The 15,934-nt window shown below is 32.0% G+C and overlaps 3 protein-coding genes across 3 annotated transcripts in view; all 3 read right to left on the bottom strand.

Moving 5' to 3' along the window:
- Positions 1 to 3,326: 3,326 nt before the first annotated feature.
- Positions 3,327 to 15,934, bottom strand: part of LOC116112715 (LRR receptor-like serine/threonine-protein kinase RCH1) — an 18,927-nt gene continuing 6,319 nt past the window's right edge. The window contains exon 7 of the mRNA XM_031398827.1: positions 3,327 to 3,493. The gene's annotated coding sequence lies outside the window, so the exon portion shown is untranslated. The remainder of the gene's footprint in view (positions 3,494 to 15,934) is intronic.
- On the bottom strand, positions 3,332 to 4,869 carry LOC116112736 (receptor kinase-like protein Xa21). The gene is made up of 3 exons (XM_031398849.1): positions 4,171 to 4,869; positions 3,666 to 4,039; positions 3,332 to 3,593 (listed from the first exon to the last, which is right to left on the bottom strand). The coding sequence occupies exons 1-3, from the start codon at positions 4,739 to 4,741 to the stop codon at positions 3,573 to 3,575; spliced, it is 966 nt and encodes a 321-aa protein (XP_031254709.1). The 5' UTR covers positions 4,742 to 4,869; the 3' UTR covers positions 3,332 to 3,572.
- LOC116112735 (LRR receptor-like serine/threonine-protein kinase FLS2) lies at positions 4,746 to 8,221 on the bottom strand. Its single transcript, XM_031398847.1, has 2 exons — positions 6,969 to 8,221; positions 4,746 to 6,156 (listed from the first exon to the last, which is right to left on the bottom strand). Exons 1-2 carry the CDS (start codon positions 7,732 to 7,734, stop codon positions 5,096 to 5,098), a joined length of 1,827 nt encoding a protein of 608 aa, XP_031254707.1. The 5' UTR covers positions 7,735 to 8,221; the 3' UTR covers positions 4,746 to 5,095.

Raw genomic sequence — 15,934 nt, 5'->3', positions numbered from 1 at the left:
TACTAATGTAGCAAATTACTAATATTTAATGTAATGGTATAAATTATAATAATTAAGTATTGTATCATTTAACTATGTATATTAAATTAATTAAGTGATCATACTATAATATAATGTTGTAATTAATTAAGCATATTTAATAATGACATGTTATAAATTTATACATTAATAAGTAATTCAGTATATAATATAATGTAATGTTATAATTAATAAATTTAATCATTTAATCATGACTAACTAGGAGTAAATTACTAATGTTTATATATATATCATAAGTATTAAATGATCATTAATTTGTAATGTTATAATTAATAATAGGGAACATAACTATAAGATAATGTTATAATTAATAAGTAATAATTTTGTTTATCATTTAATGTTATATTAATTAAATTTCTAAATTTAATTAAATATTGTACTAATTTAGTAATTGCTAATGTTAAACATAAATCATAATTATAAGTAATCTAATGATGTAATGTCATAATTAATTCTATGATTTGCTATAATGTAATATTATAATTAATTAAGTAACATACTAAAATCTATAAGTAATATTATAATAATAAATTTTAATCATTAATTAAGTATTGTACTAATGTTTATAACGTAATTTATAATTATTAAGTAATCATTTGTTTATAATGTAATGTATAATTAATTAATTTTTAACAGTTTAATTAATAGTGTACGAATTAGAGTAAATACTAATGTGTATAATCTAATGTCATAATTCATACGTAATCATTAATTAGTAATGTTATAATTAACTTGTGTTTATGGTGTGCCTAGCTTGTTCAAATTAACCACTTGTTCACCCTTTTGCAACAGCTGTAATGATTCTTTCCATAAGTTCAAAGAAGCTGAAAAAGAGCTTAAAGGAAAATCCTAAAATTTGAGCTTCTTTTAAGAAATGTAACTTGTAAAATAATTTATTTAATTATACATAAATTTCTGAATAATATAAAGTTCTGTTCTTAGTATGATATGGCCAGAAGAAACACTAACAGAAAAGAAAGTATCAATTTAAATAATAAAGATAGTCGTCAGACCAATAACAACTTGACATATCTCTTATTTAATTAAAATTACACAATTCCTTACACATCTTACACAATACAAGAACATAAATCCATAAAACACATGACTCTAAAACTCCGTATCACCATAAACATATTTTGAACGACTTGTCTCTCAACTTATTCTTGGGGACACAATTTGTTGAGCTAGAACCGATTGATGTCTCAGCAGGAATTGAATAGAGACTAATTTAGCTGAGACCCCAAAATATCTCATCTCAGTTACGGCTTCTCATCATTGAGGGCTTTGCCCCATGGCGTCGGTGGTCCCCCATAGGACATAGCCGGTGGATAATAATTAGGCGGTGGATAATAATTAGCCGGTGGATAATAATACTGAAGAAGCCGCCTTGCTGCATGCGTGCACCATATGTTGAAAACATGGTTAATTATTATAATATCAAGACATATGAATGAAATGATAATTTCACAAAGCTTTATTGTAGTATTTCGACTATTCCATCCTGATATGAAATTACGATGTCGCGTTTGGAAGTGCAAGAGAGGAGAAAAGTACAGAGAAAAGAGATCGAGGTTGAATTATCAGTGACTTAGTTTTCCTCCTATGCGTATTCTCTTAAACTAGTATGTTGGTTAATAAAAGAAAATTGATAGCAATTACTTACCGAATTTAAGTAGTGGGAGTGTATCATCAAATTCAGAGGCTGCAGAAGCCAACTGAATAGACATCATGAGAAATATGATAGNGTAATAATGAATTAATTTAAAGAAAAAAACAGAAACTGCAGATAATCAGGGAAATATCTCATAACAACCTGAAATGACTTCTTCTCCAAAATTATCTCACCAGCCAAACACTTCCTTATTGTAAGCAAAACCACAACACCATCATCCTCTTCATCGTTTGATGATTTGACTTTATTTAAAAAAAAAAAAAAAAAAAAATAACCTTGAAAGTAATGTAGATGGATCATTTTCATATATTTCAAGGATAAGTTGGACACATTTGTAGAGGACTTGAAATGCATCCAAGAACTAATTTCCAGTTGATTTATCGACCGATCACAATGCCCACAAATTTCCATGCAAAAACTTATATTAGGTGTTGTCAAATTGTGTAATCGTTCTTTGTACATATTCATATCATAATAACAATAACAATAAGTTTATATATAGGACAACATTACACTTATAATCTAATTTCACAATTCCAACGTGACAGTTCGCATTTGGTTTCTAATGAATTTTCGTACTTAACTAATAACGAGTTACCACATCGGGATTATAAGAGAGAGTTAATGAAATTAGATTGTGAGCCAATTTTTATTATTATACATGACACTATCCCATCAATTTATAATATTGAACAATAAATATGTAAATATAAACAACATAACATGGAATATGTCATATTGGTACGTAACATGTTATAATTTTGATGCAAAACATCCGTATCAAAACAATAAAAAATCTAGGTTATTAAAGGTAATGTTACCCTAGTACTGTAAATGACGCGATACAATATATACGTGGCTAAGAATTTAGATGGCCTTTTTAAATTGAAAAGCATCCACGTCTTTGAAAGCCTTGGGGCAATAGTGGTGCGCTTTGCACATGGTGCATATTCTCATTGGAGAGTGATAGGCTGCTAGCTATAGCATGTGAACATTAATAACCACAAAACTAAAAGGAAAATGGGAACGTAATACTAATATGATTAATGAAATATATAGTATTTTTCCTTGACGGATAAGATTTTGTGGTTTTAATTCGAGAAAAGTTTAACTAAAATTTAGGTTTTCGGCTCTTAGTGATGACCAAACTATTAACTAGCTCAAGATATATATAAATAGTCTCTTTTTCTTTTTTTTTTTTTTTTGATACCCGAGGGTGTTTGGATCAGCTTGCGCTTACCTCAACTAGTCATTCAGGGTCTTGAAGTTAAAGATTAGGTAAACCTCCAATGGCTACCCTTTATTAGTAGTCATGGGGATTTGAACTCAAGACTTTTTGAGTAACTACTAAGAGTCCCAAGCGAATCGCCAAGCTACCTAGAGGTAGTTGATATAGATAAATAGTCATTCCTTCAATTTTGTGATTTCCAATAGTGAGACATTTGACAGATAATCTATCTTTTGGATTTTTTTATCACGAGAAAGCTTACTCTAGTATTGTAAAGAGAATGATATTGAAACTGTTGAGTCATTTTTATTGTCAAATTGTACTGCTTCATTTGGTTTTTGGTTTAAATATGCATATTTGCAACAAAAAAAAAAAAAAAAAAAAAGGGAAATATAATTCATCTTTATTAGAAATAGGAAAATTCTACAAACCCCCAATACTTTGTCTTTAGTATATTAAGGTCTATCAATTTTTTTTTTAAAAAATAAAAAAAATCATTACAAGTACTTCTTGAGCAAAGTTGACCATAAATTATGAACTTGTCATCGAAGACGAAGAACAAGAATGTTGCTTATCACACATAACCTCACTGACATTGAGGCCTTCGATTCATGGCGGTTGGCTAGCAAATTAAAGCTCATTCATCTCATTCTACAGATACGTAATAGAATTAGAACTAAAGTCAAAGGTACAACTGATCAATAAAAAGTGAAGAAAACTAACCTGAATTTGATAGCCTTGTGCATCATTGACTTTAAATTTTGCAAATTCGACTCTAATATTGATGAGTCTTGTTGCTACTTCTTTTATGCCCATCCTTTCCGTAGGTGATTCTCTTGTACATTCGATAGCCAAACTCAAGATAGATGACACAAGTTCCTCCTTGCTAGAGAAATGTTCATCATCCCTTCTTAGCAAATTTGTGTCCAAGACTTGCATCACTGTGCTGCATAATGATTCACCAACCCAGCTCCTCAAGCTCATTTCTTCAGTAAATATTTCATCTGTTGGTTTCTTCCTTGTAAATGTTTCCATTAGCATGATACCATAGCTGTACACATCTCCTTTTCTGGATACTTTTCCTTCTCTTCCATGTTCTGATAGTGATCACATTCACTTTAATTGTTAGAAATATAAATCATTAATTTCTTCTTTTTTTTTTTCTAGAAAGAAAAAAAAAAGTAACAAAGAAGTTTTAATAAAAAAAACTTAAATTAGAAACAATTACCTGGCGCCATATAACCAATGGTGGCAAGGGTCTGTGTTTGCGTCATAGACTCTTCTTCACCTAAGAGCTTAGTGATGCCAAAATCACTCAAATGTGCAACCATATTTTCATCCAGCAAGACGTTGCTTGGCTTCAAGTCACAATGAATAATGGGGGTTGAATAACCAAAATGGAGATATTCTAAAGCTAATGCAATATCGATCATTATGGTCAACCTCTGTGAGATATCCAAAACATTGTCGTTAGAATACAAACATTTCTCTAGGCTCCCATTGGGCATATACTCCAATACTAGTGCTTTAAAATCATGGCTAGAACAACAAGTGATGATTTTGACAAGATTTCGATGACGAATACGACTCATTACTTCACATTCAACTTCAAAACTAGTAAAAGCTTCTTCAAATTGCAGGTGGAATACTTTTACTGCAAGCTCCATGCCGTCACCAAGTCTTCCTTTGTAAACTGAACCAAAACTCCCCTTGCCGAGTAGGTTGTGCTCATCAAATCCATCTGTTGCTCTCACAAGTTCATAGTAAGAAATTCTTCTCCATGTTTCTTGTGGCGACATATCAAGAATACTAAGTAGCTTTGTGTCTTTTTTGCGGCATTTCAGCAACACAAATAAAAGAACGAGCACAGCTAAAGTGACCGCGATGCTTAGTGACAAGACAATCAATAAGAGAACTTTTGATTTACGATGAGTGATACTTTAGCATGGTGGAACTTTTAGTTAAGGATTAAAACCACATAATGCAAGATTCCCCATAAATGAGTCACCCGAAAGATTTGCAAAACATCCTCTTGTAGGAATTTCACCTCTTAATTGGTTGAAAGACAAGTTTAGATATTTGAGGTACGAGAGATTCTCTAAAGACTTTGGAATAACTCCTGAGAGTTTGTTACTAGACAAATCCAAGGCTTCTCAGCTTGTCAAGGGATCAAACGTTTCAGGAATTAAGCCTTCTAATCTATTGTATCCTAAAGAGAGAGATTGTAGATTTTCTAGGCTTCCGATAACAACAGGAATATTTCCAGAAAAAAGATTCCTTGACAGATCTATATTTATCGCAACCTTCAGATTTCCAATCTCTAGTGGAAGAGATCCATTCAGGGAATTTGATGACAAATTAAAGTACAAGATATCCTTAAGGTTCCACAAAGTTGAGGGTATGAAAGAAGTTAACATGTTGAAACCTAATGACAGTGTTCTTAGTGTAGTAAGATTACCTAAGCATGCAGGTATGGATCCAGAAATCTTGTTACCATCCAAGTACAACTCAACCAAATTATTCAAATGACAAAGATTATTTGGGATAAATCCTTCTAGTTTATTATTTTGAAGATATAAACCTTGGAGTTTCTGTAGTCCCCCGAGTGAAAATGGGATAGATCCAGTCAATTCATTTCCAACAATTACTAGTGTCATCAACTTTTTTAACTTTCCAATTTCTTCGGGAATGTTGCCACTAATGTTGCAATAACTTATGGATAACAATTCCAAAGAAATAGAAAGGTTCCCTATGGAATTTGGAAGGATGCCATTAAATGGATTTCTATCCAACCATAGAACTCTTAAATTCTTGCAATTTGCCAAAGATGAAAGAAAGTTCATATCTGGAGTAGAAGATGTGAAGTAGTTACTATCTACAGTAAATTTCTCAAGATTTTTTAAATTACCAATTGTACTTGGAATGATGCCCGAGAATGAGTTGGTTCCTAATTCCAAATAACGGAGCTTGGAAGCATTGGTGATGAAACCGGGAAATGGTCCACTGAAATTATTTTTCGACAAATAAAGCAACTCAAGATTTGGAAGCTCAGCAGTTGATGGAAGACTCCCTGAGAGTTGATTGTCAAAGAGTGAAAGTATACTGATTGTTGAGATGTTGAATATAGCAGCAGGGACAGGACCAATTAGGTGGTTAGATGCAAGTTCCAAACCCTCCAGATTATGAAGATTGCCAATTTCATATGGTATCTCACCTGAAAATATGATATCTCAATTAGTGAATTGGATTACAGCANTTTGAAGATATAGACCTTGGAGTTTCTGTAGTCCACCAAGTGAAAATGGGATAGATCCAGTCAGTTCATTTCCAACAATTATTAGTTTCATCAAGTTGTTTAACTTTTCAATTTCTTTGGGAATGTTGCCACTAATATTGCAATAACTTATGGATAACAATTCCAAAGAAATAGAAAGGTTCCCTATGGAATTTGGAAGGATGCCATTAAATGGATTTCTATCAAACCATAGAACTCTTAAATTCTTGCAATTTGCCAAAGATGAAAGAAAGTTCATATTTGGTGTAGAAGATGTGAAGTAGTTACTATCTACAGTAAATTTCACAAGATCTTTTAAATTACCAATTGTACTTGGAATGATGCCCGAGAATGAGTTGGTTCCTATTTCCAAATATTGAAGCTTGGAAGCATTGGTGATGAAACCGGGAAATGGTCCACTGAAATTATTTTTCCACAAATAAAGCATCTCAAGATTTGGAAGCTCAGCAGTTGATGGAAGACTCCCTGAGAGTTGATTGTCATGTAGTGAAAGCATTCTAATTGTTGAGATGTTGAATATAGCGGCTGGGACAGGACCAATTAGGTGGTTATATGCAAGTTCCAAACACTCCAGATTATGAAGATTGCCAATTTCATATGGTATCTCACCTAAAAATATGATATCTAAATTAGTGAATTGGATTACAACAAAATGAAATTATTCCATAATAATATAAAAAATTGAGGTCTATATATATATATAAAGAGAGAGAGAGAGAGAGAGATCATACCTTGGAGTTTATTGCTTCCAAGATCTATCCGCTTAAGCTGAGTCAAGTTTCCGATTTCTTTCGGAATGGGTCCTATGAAATTATTGGATGACAAGCCTAACTGTTGCAAGTGTTTGCATTTTGATAAAGTTGATGGTATTTTTCCCTTGAACATGTTAGAATGCAAAGAAAAGAATTCCAAGTTGGGAAGATTATCAAAAATGCTTTCAGGCAGTCCACCAGAAAATCTATTATAGCCTAAATTTAAGTATTTCAATGAACGTAGCTGAGTCAACTCGTCAGGCAGAGAGCCATGAAAGCTGTTGTTTCTGATGGATAGAGTTACAAGGAAAGATAGATTTCCTATTTGAGGAGGGAGGGTGCCTATAAGACCCAAGTTAGAAATATCTAAAGCTGTCACTCTTTGGTGACGGGCACCGCCACAAGTGACACCAATCCAATCACAGAAAAAGCTACTTATGGACCAATTGTTGGCCAATAAGTTGCTAGGATCATGGCTTATACAAGATTTCAAGGCAAGAAGAGCTTGTTTATCTGTGGAAATGTCGGTCACTTCCGCATTAACAAAGGAAAGTGTCCCAAAAGAAACTAAGAAAGCTAAGAATATGCAAAGAGAAAAAATTATCCCCATGATATCAGGATGTTGAGTGGTTTTAGTGTGGGATTGGCGACATGAACAAGTGCACAAGAGTGATATAAATAAAAGCCAACCTTGAAAGTGGTCCCATCTCTCTTGATAGTGATTTAAGGAGAAACGCTTGCCCATATTACATTTTATGTACTGTAAAAATTTTGATACCACTAATTATAGGAAAAAATCTAAAATACAATAAAGGTATTACCACCCTCTTGTAAATTTATGCCATTTGTGAATTTTTTCTATTTCCTAAATTTTTAAATTAATTCTAATGGGTAGTTATTAAATATAATAACCATTTGACACGCATGCATTATTTTGTAGTACATACCAGATTAAAAATACCACCGTGGTACCATATACTTTCTTTTAATTATATCTCATTCACCTGTAAAATCTGTGCCCGTAAAAAAAGAGGGTAAGCTACAGATTTCTTTATGGGCTCACGCAACTTTTTTTTCTCACAATTATTAAGCTGAGGGGACCCAGGACTTAAAAGCTGACCAAACTTTCATTCACCAGCAACTTGAGATGTAACAATAAGTCTTGTTCATGGCCAAGATAAGGAAACAACGAGCCCACCCATGAGTGGCCTAACGGTAAAGGTGAATCAAGGGGACTGTGAATAGCGAGCCTATAGCCCCAAGTTCAATTCTCTACTAAGGAAAATGTAGTGCCTTTATCCATGACTTATTTAGAGAGCCGCAGCGGTGGGTTGTTGTGGGATAGCTCTTCTTAAGGATTAGTCGAGGTGTACGTAAGTCGATCTAAATACCTCAGTCAAAAAAAAAAAAAAAAAAAAAAGTAACAGCCAGATGCACAAATAATTAATCTTTGGTAGTGACAAAACTAGAGTGACCAGCCACAATCACAATGCCCTAATTTGACCTTTTGGAAGGCTATTGACTTGTTTTTTTAATTTGAAGTTTCTTTGGGGTGATTAATCTCTTATCTCTTAAGTGTTTGGGTGGTTCTCATTTGTTTCCCAGAACAGGTAATAGTCAAGTTGACTGAGTTTTTTTCTACAATTTGCCCTGGCAGCTAGGGCAAGAAAATATTCCAAACAAGTTGCTCCACAACCGACTGTGGGAATGTGTTGTTTAGGTATCATATTTAAAAATCTTTTTCAAATTAGAAACTGAGTTGGAAATATTAATCACAAGCTGTCGACGTCTGGCAGCTGGGTCTGGTTTTAGATATTAAGTTGAGAAACCTTTACAACTTGGTTTGTGGTGGCTGTGCTGAAGTTTCTATGGTACAAAATTGACCAGAAATTATTATCTAATAGTGTACAAATTATTCAAACCCGAAGTACAATTTTTTAACAACTCCTAACATAATTGTATGTTTGAATTAGAATGATGAACACAATCTAGTGCAGGATTTGTTTGAATTAATAAAGTTTGATTTTTTGATCATCAATTTTCATGTGGAGAAAACAACTAATCTGGTGTTGGTGGTGGGATTGCATGTTAGTTAATAATTCCAGTTTATGAAAAAAATCTATGCATTGACCAAGTTAAGACTGCATGTTCTTCATTTTGATCGAACTGTTTAAAAGGAAAATGCGAATCAGACGTGTAAACTAAGCTATTCTTAATTTCTCACTACAATTACCTCAAATTGCTTTTATACATTAGAAATAAACACAAATCGAAATTGAATAATGACAATCTTTTGAGTGTGTCTGTATCGTGTAGTGTATGTGTACTGCGTAGTATAAGAACATAAAATCTTAGTAGAGTGATTGATTTTTAGAGGAAAAAGACTTAATTACATAATTTGTATAAAATAAGTAATGAATTGAGTCTTGACCAAAGAATAATAAATATGCAGGTCTTGGGCCAAGAGGCAAGAGATTAAGTCCTCGACATTGGGAGGCAGCAGATGAGACATGAGATGACTGATGTTATGCAACTTATGCTATNATCTAATAGTGTACAAATTATTCAAACCCGAAGTACAATTTTTAAACAACTCCTAACATAATTGTATGTTTGAATTAGAATGATGAACACAATCTAGTGCAGGATTGGTTTCAATTAATTAAGTTTGATTTTTTGACCATCAATTTTCATGTGCAGAAAACAATTAATCTGGTTTTGGTGGCGGGATTGCATGTTAGTTAATAATTCCAGTTTATAAAAAAAAAAAAAAAAAAATCTATGAATTGACCAAGATAAGACTGCATGTTCTTCATTTTGATCGAACTGTTTAAAAGGAAAATGCGAATCAGTCGTGTCAACTAATCTATTCTTAATTTCTCACTACAATTACCTCAAATTGCTTTTAGACATTAGAAATAAACACAAATCAAAATTGAATAATGAAAATCTTTTGATTGTATCTGTATCGTGTAGTGTATGTGTACTGCATAGTATAAGAACATAAAATCTTAGTAGAGTGATTGATTTTTAGAGGAAAAAGACTTAATTGCATAATTTGCATTGCATTTGTATAAATTAAGTAATGAATTAAGTCTTGACCAAAGAATAATAAATATGCAGGTCTTGGGCCAAAGAGGCAAGAGATTAAGTCCTCGACATTGAGAGGCAGCAGATGAGACATGAGATGACTGATGTTATTGAACTTATGCTATTGAGTAATATTACACTTACATTATTTAAATACAAATTTTCTCTCACAAACTTATGTGATAAAAGATGATTGGGTAATTTTAAATTTGAAATAAACTTTCACCCAATCATCTTTTGCCATATAAGTTTGTGAGAGAAAGTTTGTATAAAAAGGTTGTGGGTGTAGTATTATTGTATACTATTTCATATGATTGATGAAATCACGATATGCTACTTGTACTTGATGATGATTAATGATACTATGCTACTTGACTTAAACTTATTATCTCTCTGATATTTGTATTTATTATCTAATGATTTCATATGAGTTGGTCTGCAAATTCACAGCAAATTTAGATGGTAAATCTGTCATTGTCTATTGGGTTTTTTTTTAGATTTTTTTGACCAATTTGAGCTTGAAAGCTTTATTAACCGAGCTCGAGTATCACTTTGAGATACCAAGTTTGAGTTCAAGCTTGATTCCTTAGGCTCGACAAGGCTCAAGTTCGAGCTCGAACTCAAACTTGATACTATAGCAATCAAGCCTAGCTCAAATAGTCAGATACTCGACTCGACTCGACTTGATTTCACCCTTAGTTTGAGGATAAGTTAGACACAATTGTGGAGGACTTGAAATGCATCCAAAAGCTAATATCCAGTTGATTTATCTACAAATCATAGTGTCCACAAATTTCTATGTAAAAGTTGATTTCTAGTCTTACTATCAAAGGTCGTCAAATTATAAAATTGTGGGAACATTTCTCTTTGTATTAATATAATAACAATAATAATAATAATAACACAACTAGACTTGTACACAATAATAATACGTAAACTTATAATGTTGAACAACAGACTTCTAAAAACAGAGGTCATAACCAATGTTTTAATACCCAACTCAGGGATTGATCTGGCCAAGGGGCTGGTTCCCAGCTTGGATTGATGACATCATCATATCTAGTAAGTTTGAAATCCAGCAAACACAACCCTAAGAACTTATAAATCAGTCTCTGTGTGTTTGAAATCCAGCAAACACACCCCTGCAGTTTAGGCATGAAACCCCAAACTCTTGCCCTTGACAGGAATAATAAGTTGACAAATAATTTGATTTTGGATAAGATTGCTAGAAGAGTACTACCATTATCTTGCCGTGGATGGTCTTAGAGATGTCCATTTTTGCCATAAAACTTTCAGTCAAAGTAGATACATAAATTAATTATCAACTGATCAGAAAAAAAAAAAAAAAAAAAAATCTGGTCTCAAATTCAATTGTGTAATGGCCAGTGTTGATCATTGAGGCAACACATTTATATTATTCAAAATCATAACTTGCAAGCGTAACCAGAGTTGATAGAAAGTATTATTTATTAATTGACTGATTGCTTCCTTGTTGACTTGAAAATAAAGATTTAGTGTTATTTTTGCTGTAATTGATGCTACTCAATTTCATGTTTGTTTATGGTGTGCCTAGCTTGTTCAAATTAACCACTTGCTCACCCTTTTGCAACAGCTGTAATGATTCTTTCCATAAGTTCAAAGAAGCTGAAAAAGAGCTTAAAGGAAAATCCTAAAATTTGAGCTTCTTTTAAGAAATGTAACTTGTAATATAATTTATTTAATTATCTATAAGTTTCTGAATGATATAAAGTTATATTCTTAGTATGATATGACCAGAAGGAACACTAACAGAAAAGAAAGTATCTATTTAAATAATACAAGAACATAAATCCATAAAACCAATAACAACTTGACATGTCTTTTATTTAATTAAAATTACACAATTCCTTACACATCTTACACAATACAAGAACATAAATCCATAAAACACGACTCTAAAACTCCGTATTACCATAAACATATTTTGAACGACCTGTCTTTCAACTTATTCTTGGAAACACAATTTGTTGAACTTGAGCTAGAATCGAATGATATCTCAGCAGGAATTGAATAGAGAATAATTTTGCTAAGACCCCAAAATATCTCATCTCACTTACGGCTTCTCATCATTTAGGGCTTTGCTCCATGGCGGCTGTGGTCCCCCATAGGACATCTGAAGAAGCCGCCTTCCTGCATGCGTGCACCATATGTTGAAAACATGGTTACTTATTATAATATCAAGACATATGACTGAAATGATAATTTCACAAAGCTTTATTGTAGTATTTCGACTATTCCATCCTGATATGAAATTACGATGTCGCGTTTGGAAGTGCAAGAGAGGAGAAAAGTACAGAGAAAAGAGATCGAGGTTGAATTATCAGTGACTTAGTTTTCCTCCTACGCATATTCTCTTAAACTAGTATGTTGGTTAATAAAAGAAAATTGATAACAATTACTTACCGAATTTAAATACTGGGAGTGTGTCATCAGATTTAGAGGCTGCAAAAGCCAACTGAATAGACATCATGAGAAATATGACAGCTACAAAAACTACCACCATTCCAACTTGGGAGGACTTAGCAGGACCCATTTTTGCCATAGTCAAAGTGAAATATAGGAACAATGTAATTAACAACTCAAGAAAGGATTGAGAAATGAAGAGTATTGTTTGAAGCTCAGTATTTATAGACAACAACAATGTTAACAGACTCCACACTTAATTTTGTCCACATATGAATAGTTTTAAATAAATATCTAACGAAAAGTAAAAGCTAAGCGCATTATTGGATATTCCATATCTTTCTAACTTCATCGACCGGTCAATATAATGTTGCCACATTAATTGAAGAGAATTGATAATGAACCAATTAATACCTGTCGTGTAACCATCATCACTACAATTCTAGCTACTAATTAATTACCTACACTTTCATATTACCGGAGAAAGAAAAGTTTCTAAAATCTAGAACGAAAAGTTTCTAAAATCTTTCATATTTCAAGATCTACACCAAGTTTAAAATACAACTAGAAATTTTAGAAAAAATTTCATATTAAAAATTATAAAATGTTTTGTAATAGGGATGGAGGAGTCACCATTTGGCTTGGGTCGTTCATTCGTTAACTAGGAAGGTTATAATAAATTTATATAAATTTTATAAAGAAATAAATCATTTTATTTTTAATCGGCCACCCAAAGTAGTTATAAACACTAAATCCACAGTCCTGCACTTTTACACTAGCTATTCATCCATCTAATTACCACATGAGCATTTCTTTGTTTCTTCAACGCTTGGGGTTCTTATGAAGTTAACCTGAAACTTTTATCATGTTTACCTAGTTGGTTAGATTTACATTTCAAACCTAGTTGGTTAGTTCCTATTCATACCTCCAAGGAAATGTCATGATCCTACTACGTACGTGCAATGGATAACATTTTGGAATCAACTGGACAAGAATTAACTCTCTAAAATTACTGATTTACATTGACAAAGATGGATCACTTCATTCATTCAACTATGGGAAATGATCACCATGGATTATTCATATACAAGTTGTACATGTTAACATGCATTATGCATATATGTCCCTACATGCATTATTGGGAACATATGATAGAAATTAAAACTTCTGAGCAAAGATAAAGTGAATACTTAACATGCATACATAATAACATTAATATTTTAGAGTTCCTGAACAATCTTATATTGCTTAATCCTCTTTGTATCATTCATAGAAATATATTAGACGTTGTTGGCTACACACAGGAATTCTCTTCCTTCTTTGATTGCCTTATATATGTGTATTTTGTTTCTTTGAATCCAAAGCTTATTCAAAAGTTTGCATGGAACTGTTGTATGATGTATGTTATATGTCCTATGTTGGAATATTGTGGTTCGCTTTCCTATTTATTCTCATATAAAATTGTATGTCTTTAAAAAAACTATTTAATAAATAATACAATTGTAAATAGGAATAAAATTATAATAATCCTATTAAGAATTCAAATATGAGTCTTATTAGAAATAGAATGCCTCATATACTATTTTGGGGAGAGCGGCTCCGAGTACCCTGCATTTTTCGGGGGAATCGGAACCTGAAATACAGGTTCTGGTTCCTTACCCGGGTACCCTATAAAAAATTAATTACCCCCTATTAGTTTATAAAATGAAAAAAATACCTTAAAAGTTTACAAATACTCTCCTAACAAATTTTGATTACTCAATCATTTGTGTCCAATGTAACTCATAAATCTTCTAATATCTAGACAACACTTGAATTCAATCAATTAATTAAATAATGTTATAAATTTATAATTATTTAAGTAATCATTTAACTATGTAATATTATAATTAATTAAGTAATTATTTAACTATAATGTAATGNTACATGGTTCGACCAAACAGCCAATGTGTACGAGTGATAATGTTCGTTTGAGGAAATACAAGCAGACTTAGATTCAGTCCCACATCGCTAGAAATGGCTTTGCATGTGGGTTACTAACCACTTGGACACTCTCTTATTACAAGCAGGTTTTTGGGGTTGTATTTTATTAGAATAATCTCTTATCTCTTCGATGCTTGGGTGGTTCTTATTTGTTTGCCTGGGCAGCAAAGCAAGGTATAACTCAGTTGACTCAGTTTTCTCAGTTTTATGGTTGCACACACGCAAAATACTTATAAATTGAGTTACATATTTCTTTCTGGGCTCGCGTAACAATTTTTCACCAAAATACTTTTATTGAGTTGAGTGGGCCTAGAGGTAGGGGTGTTCAAAAGTGGTTAACCGAACCGATTAACTGCTTTCTTGAACCGAACCAGTTTTTCAGTTTAGGAAAATTCTTGAACCAAAACTGAACCGGTTTGGGAGGAAAGCCTGTATTTATGAACTTTTAAGGGTTTTTTTTTGCCATTTTAAAAACTTTTAAGGGCAATTAAAATTTTACAGGGTACCCAAAATCGGAATCGAAACCATTGTTACAGGTTCAGATTCTGGGTATTTAGGAACTAGAATTGTCAGTTCCGGTTCCAAATTTCAAGGAATCATCGGTTCCGGTTCTTTCAAAAAATGTAAGGTACTCGGAACCAAACACCCCTAATTAAAAGTATTTCGAAGTGATGGAAAATGATTTTAGTCAACGAAGGACAATAATCATAGAAAAGTAAATTTTTTTTTTTTTTTTTCAAATTTTCTTTTGTTTGATCTTTTGTATCTCTGTTTTCTTGTTGAAAAAAGTATCATAAAAAAGCATAGTATTATACAAGGTTTTAAAGGGGAAACAAGCTGAAAATTTTGAGATTTAACTTAAAATATATAAATAAAAAGGGCAATTGAATTTTCTTGAGATGAAAAAAATGGCGTTTGAAATTTAATCCCAGAGAAAAAAGATGTAGGAAATAAATATTAGAGAGAATAATCTTGAAATAAAATATAATATATTTGGAATTCATATTTTTAAAATGTTTTTAATTATTATTGGGGCTTGGATAACATCACTTAATACCCAAACAATCAAAGAAGAAATGAGAAGGATCTATGAAACAAATCAATTAATGTTATTGTCATTGTCACACAAATATGGATTAATTTGTTTACCAAATCATAGAGTTAAGCCTCTTAAAATTAAGTAATCAAATCTAAATCTTATCTTAAATTAAGAAAAAACAAGTTTCACATATATTAAAATAAAACACTTGGTATTATAAATTCGTTATCTTACAAATTTAGAATGATTTGTTTACGGTAACACAATTTCAAAGTTCTTACAATTAAGTAATCATTTTGAAATCGCACCTTAATAGTAAAAAAAACATGGTTTAATACCCATTTAAACAAAACACCATGTATCTCCATTGAATTTTTTTTTTTTTTTTTTT

The sequence above is a fragment of the Pistacia vera genome, unplaced genomic scaffold (genome assembly GCF_008641045.1).
Source record: "Pistacia vera cultivar Batoury unplaced genomic scaffold, PisVer_v2 Contig666, whole genome shotgun sequence".
NCBI lineage: Eukaryota > Viridiplantae > Streptophyta > Magnoliopsida > Sapindales > Anacardiaceae > Pistacia > Pistacia vera.
This window is presented reverse-complemented; position numbering and strand designations above follow the sequence as displayed.

Bases quoted from the DNA above. Each gene is read 5' to 3' on its own strand.
- LOC116112736 (XM_031398849.1), bottom strand. From the start codon at position 4,741: ATGTCGCCACAAGAAACATGGAGAAGAATTTCTTACTATGAACTTGTG. The intron at 4,040-4,170 runs GTAATTGTTTCT...GATCACTATCAG, and splicing joins CATTGGTTATATGGCGCCAG to AACATGGAAGAGAAGGAAAA. The intron at 3,594-3,665 runs GTTAGTTTTCTT...ACGTATCTGTAG, and splicing joins CACAAGGCTATCAAATTCAG to AATGAGATGAATGAGCTTTA.
- LOC116112735 (XM_031398847.1), bottom strand. From the start codon at position 7,734: ATGGGCAAGCGTTTCTCCTTAAATCACTATCAAGAGAGATGGGACCAC. The intron at 6,157-6,968 runs GTATGATCTCTC...TCATATTTTCAG, and splicing joins TGGAAGCAATAAACTCCAAG to GTGAGATACCATATGAAATT.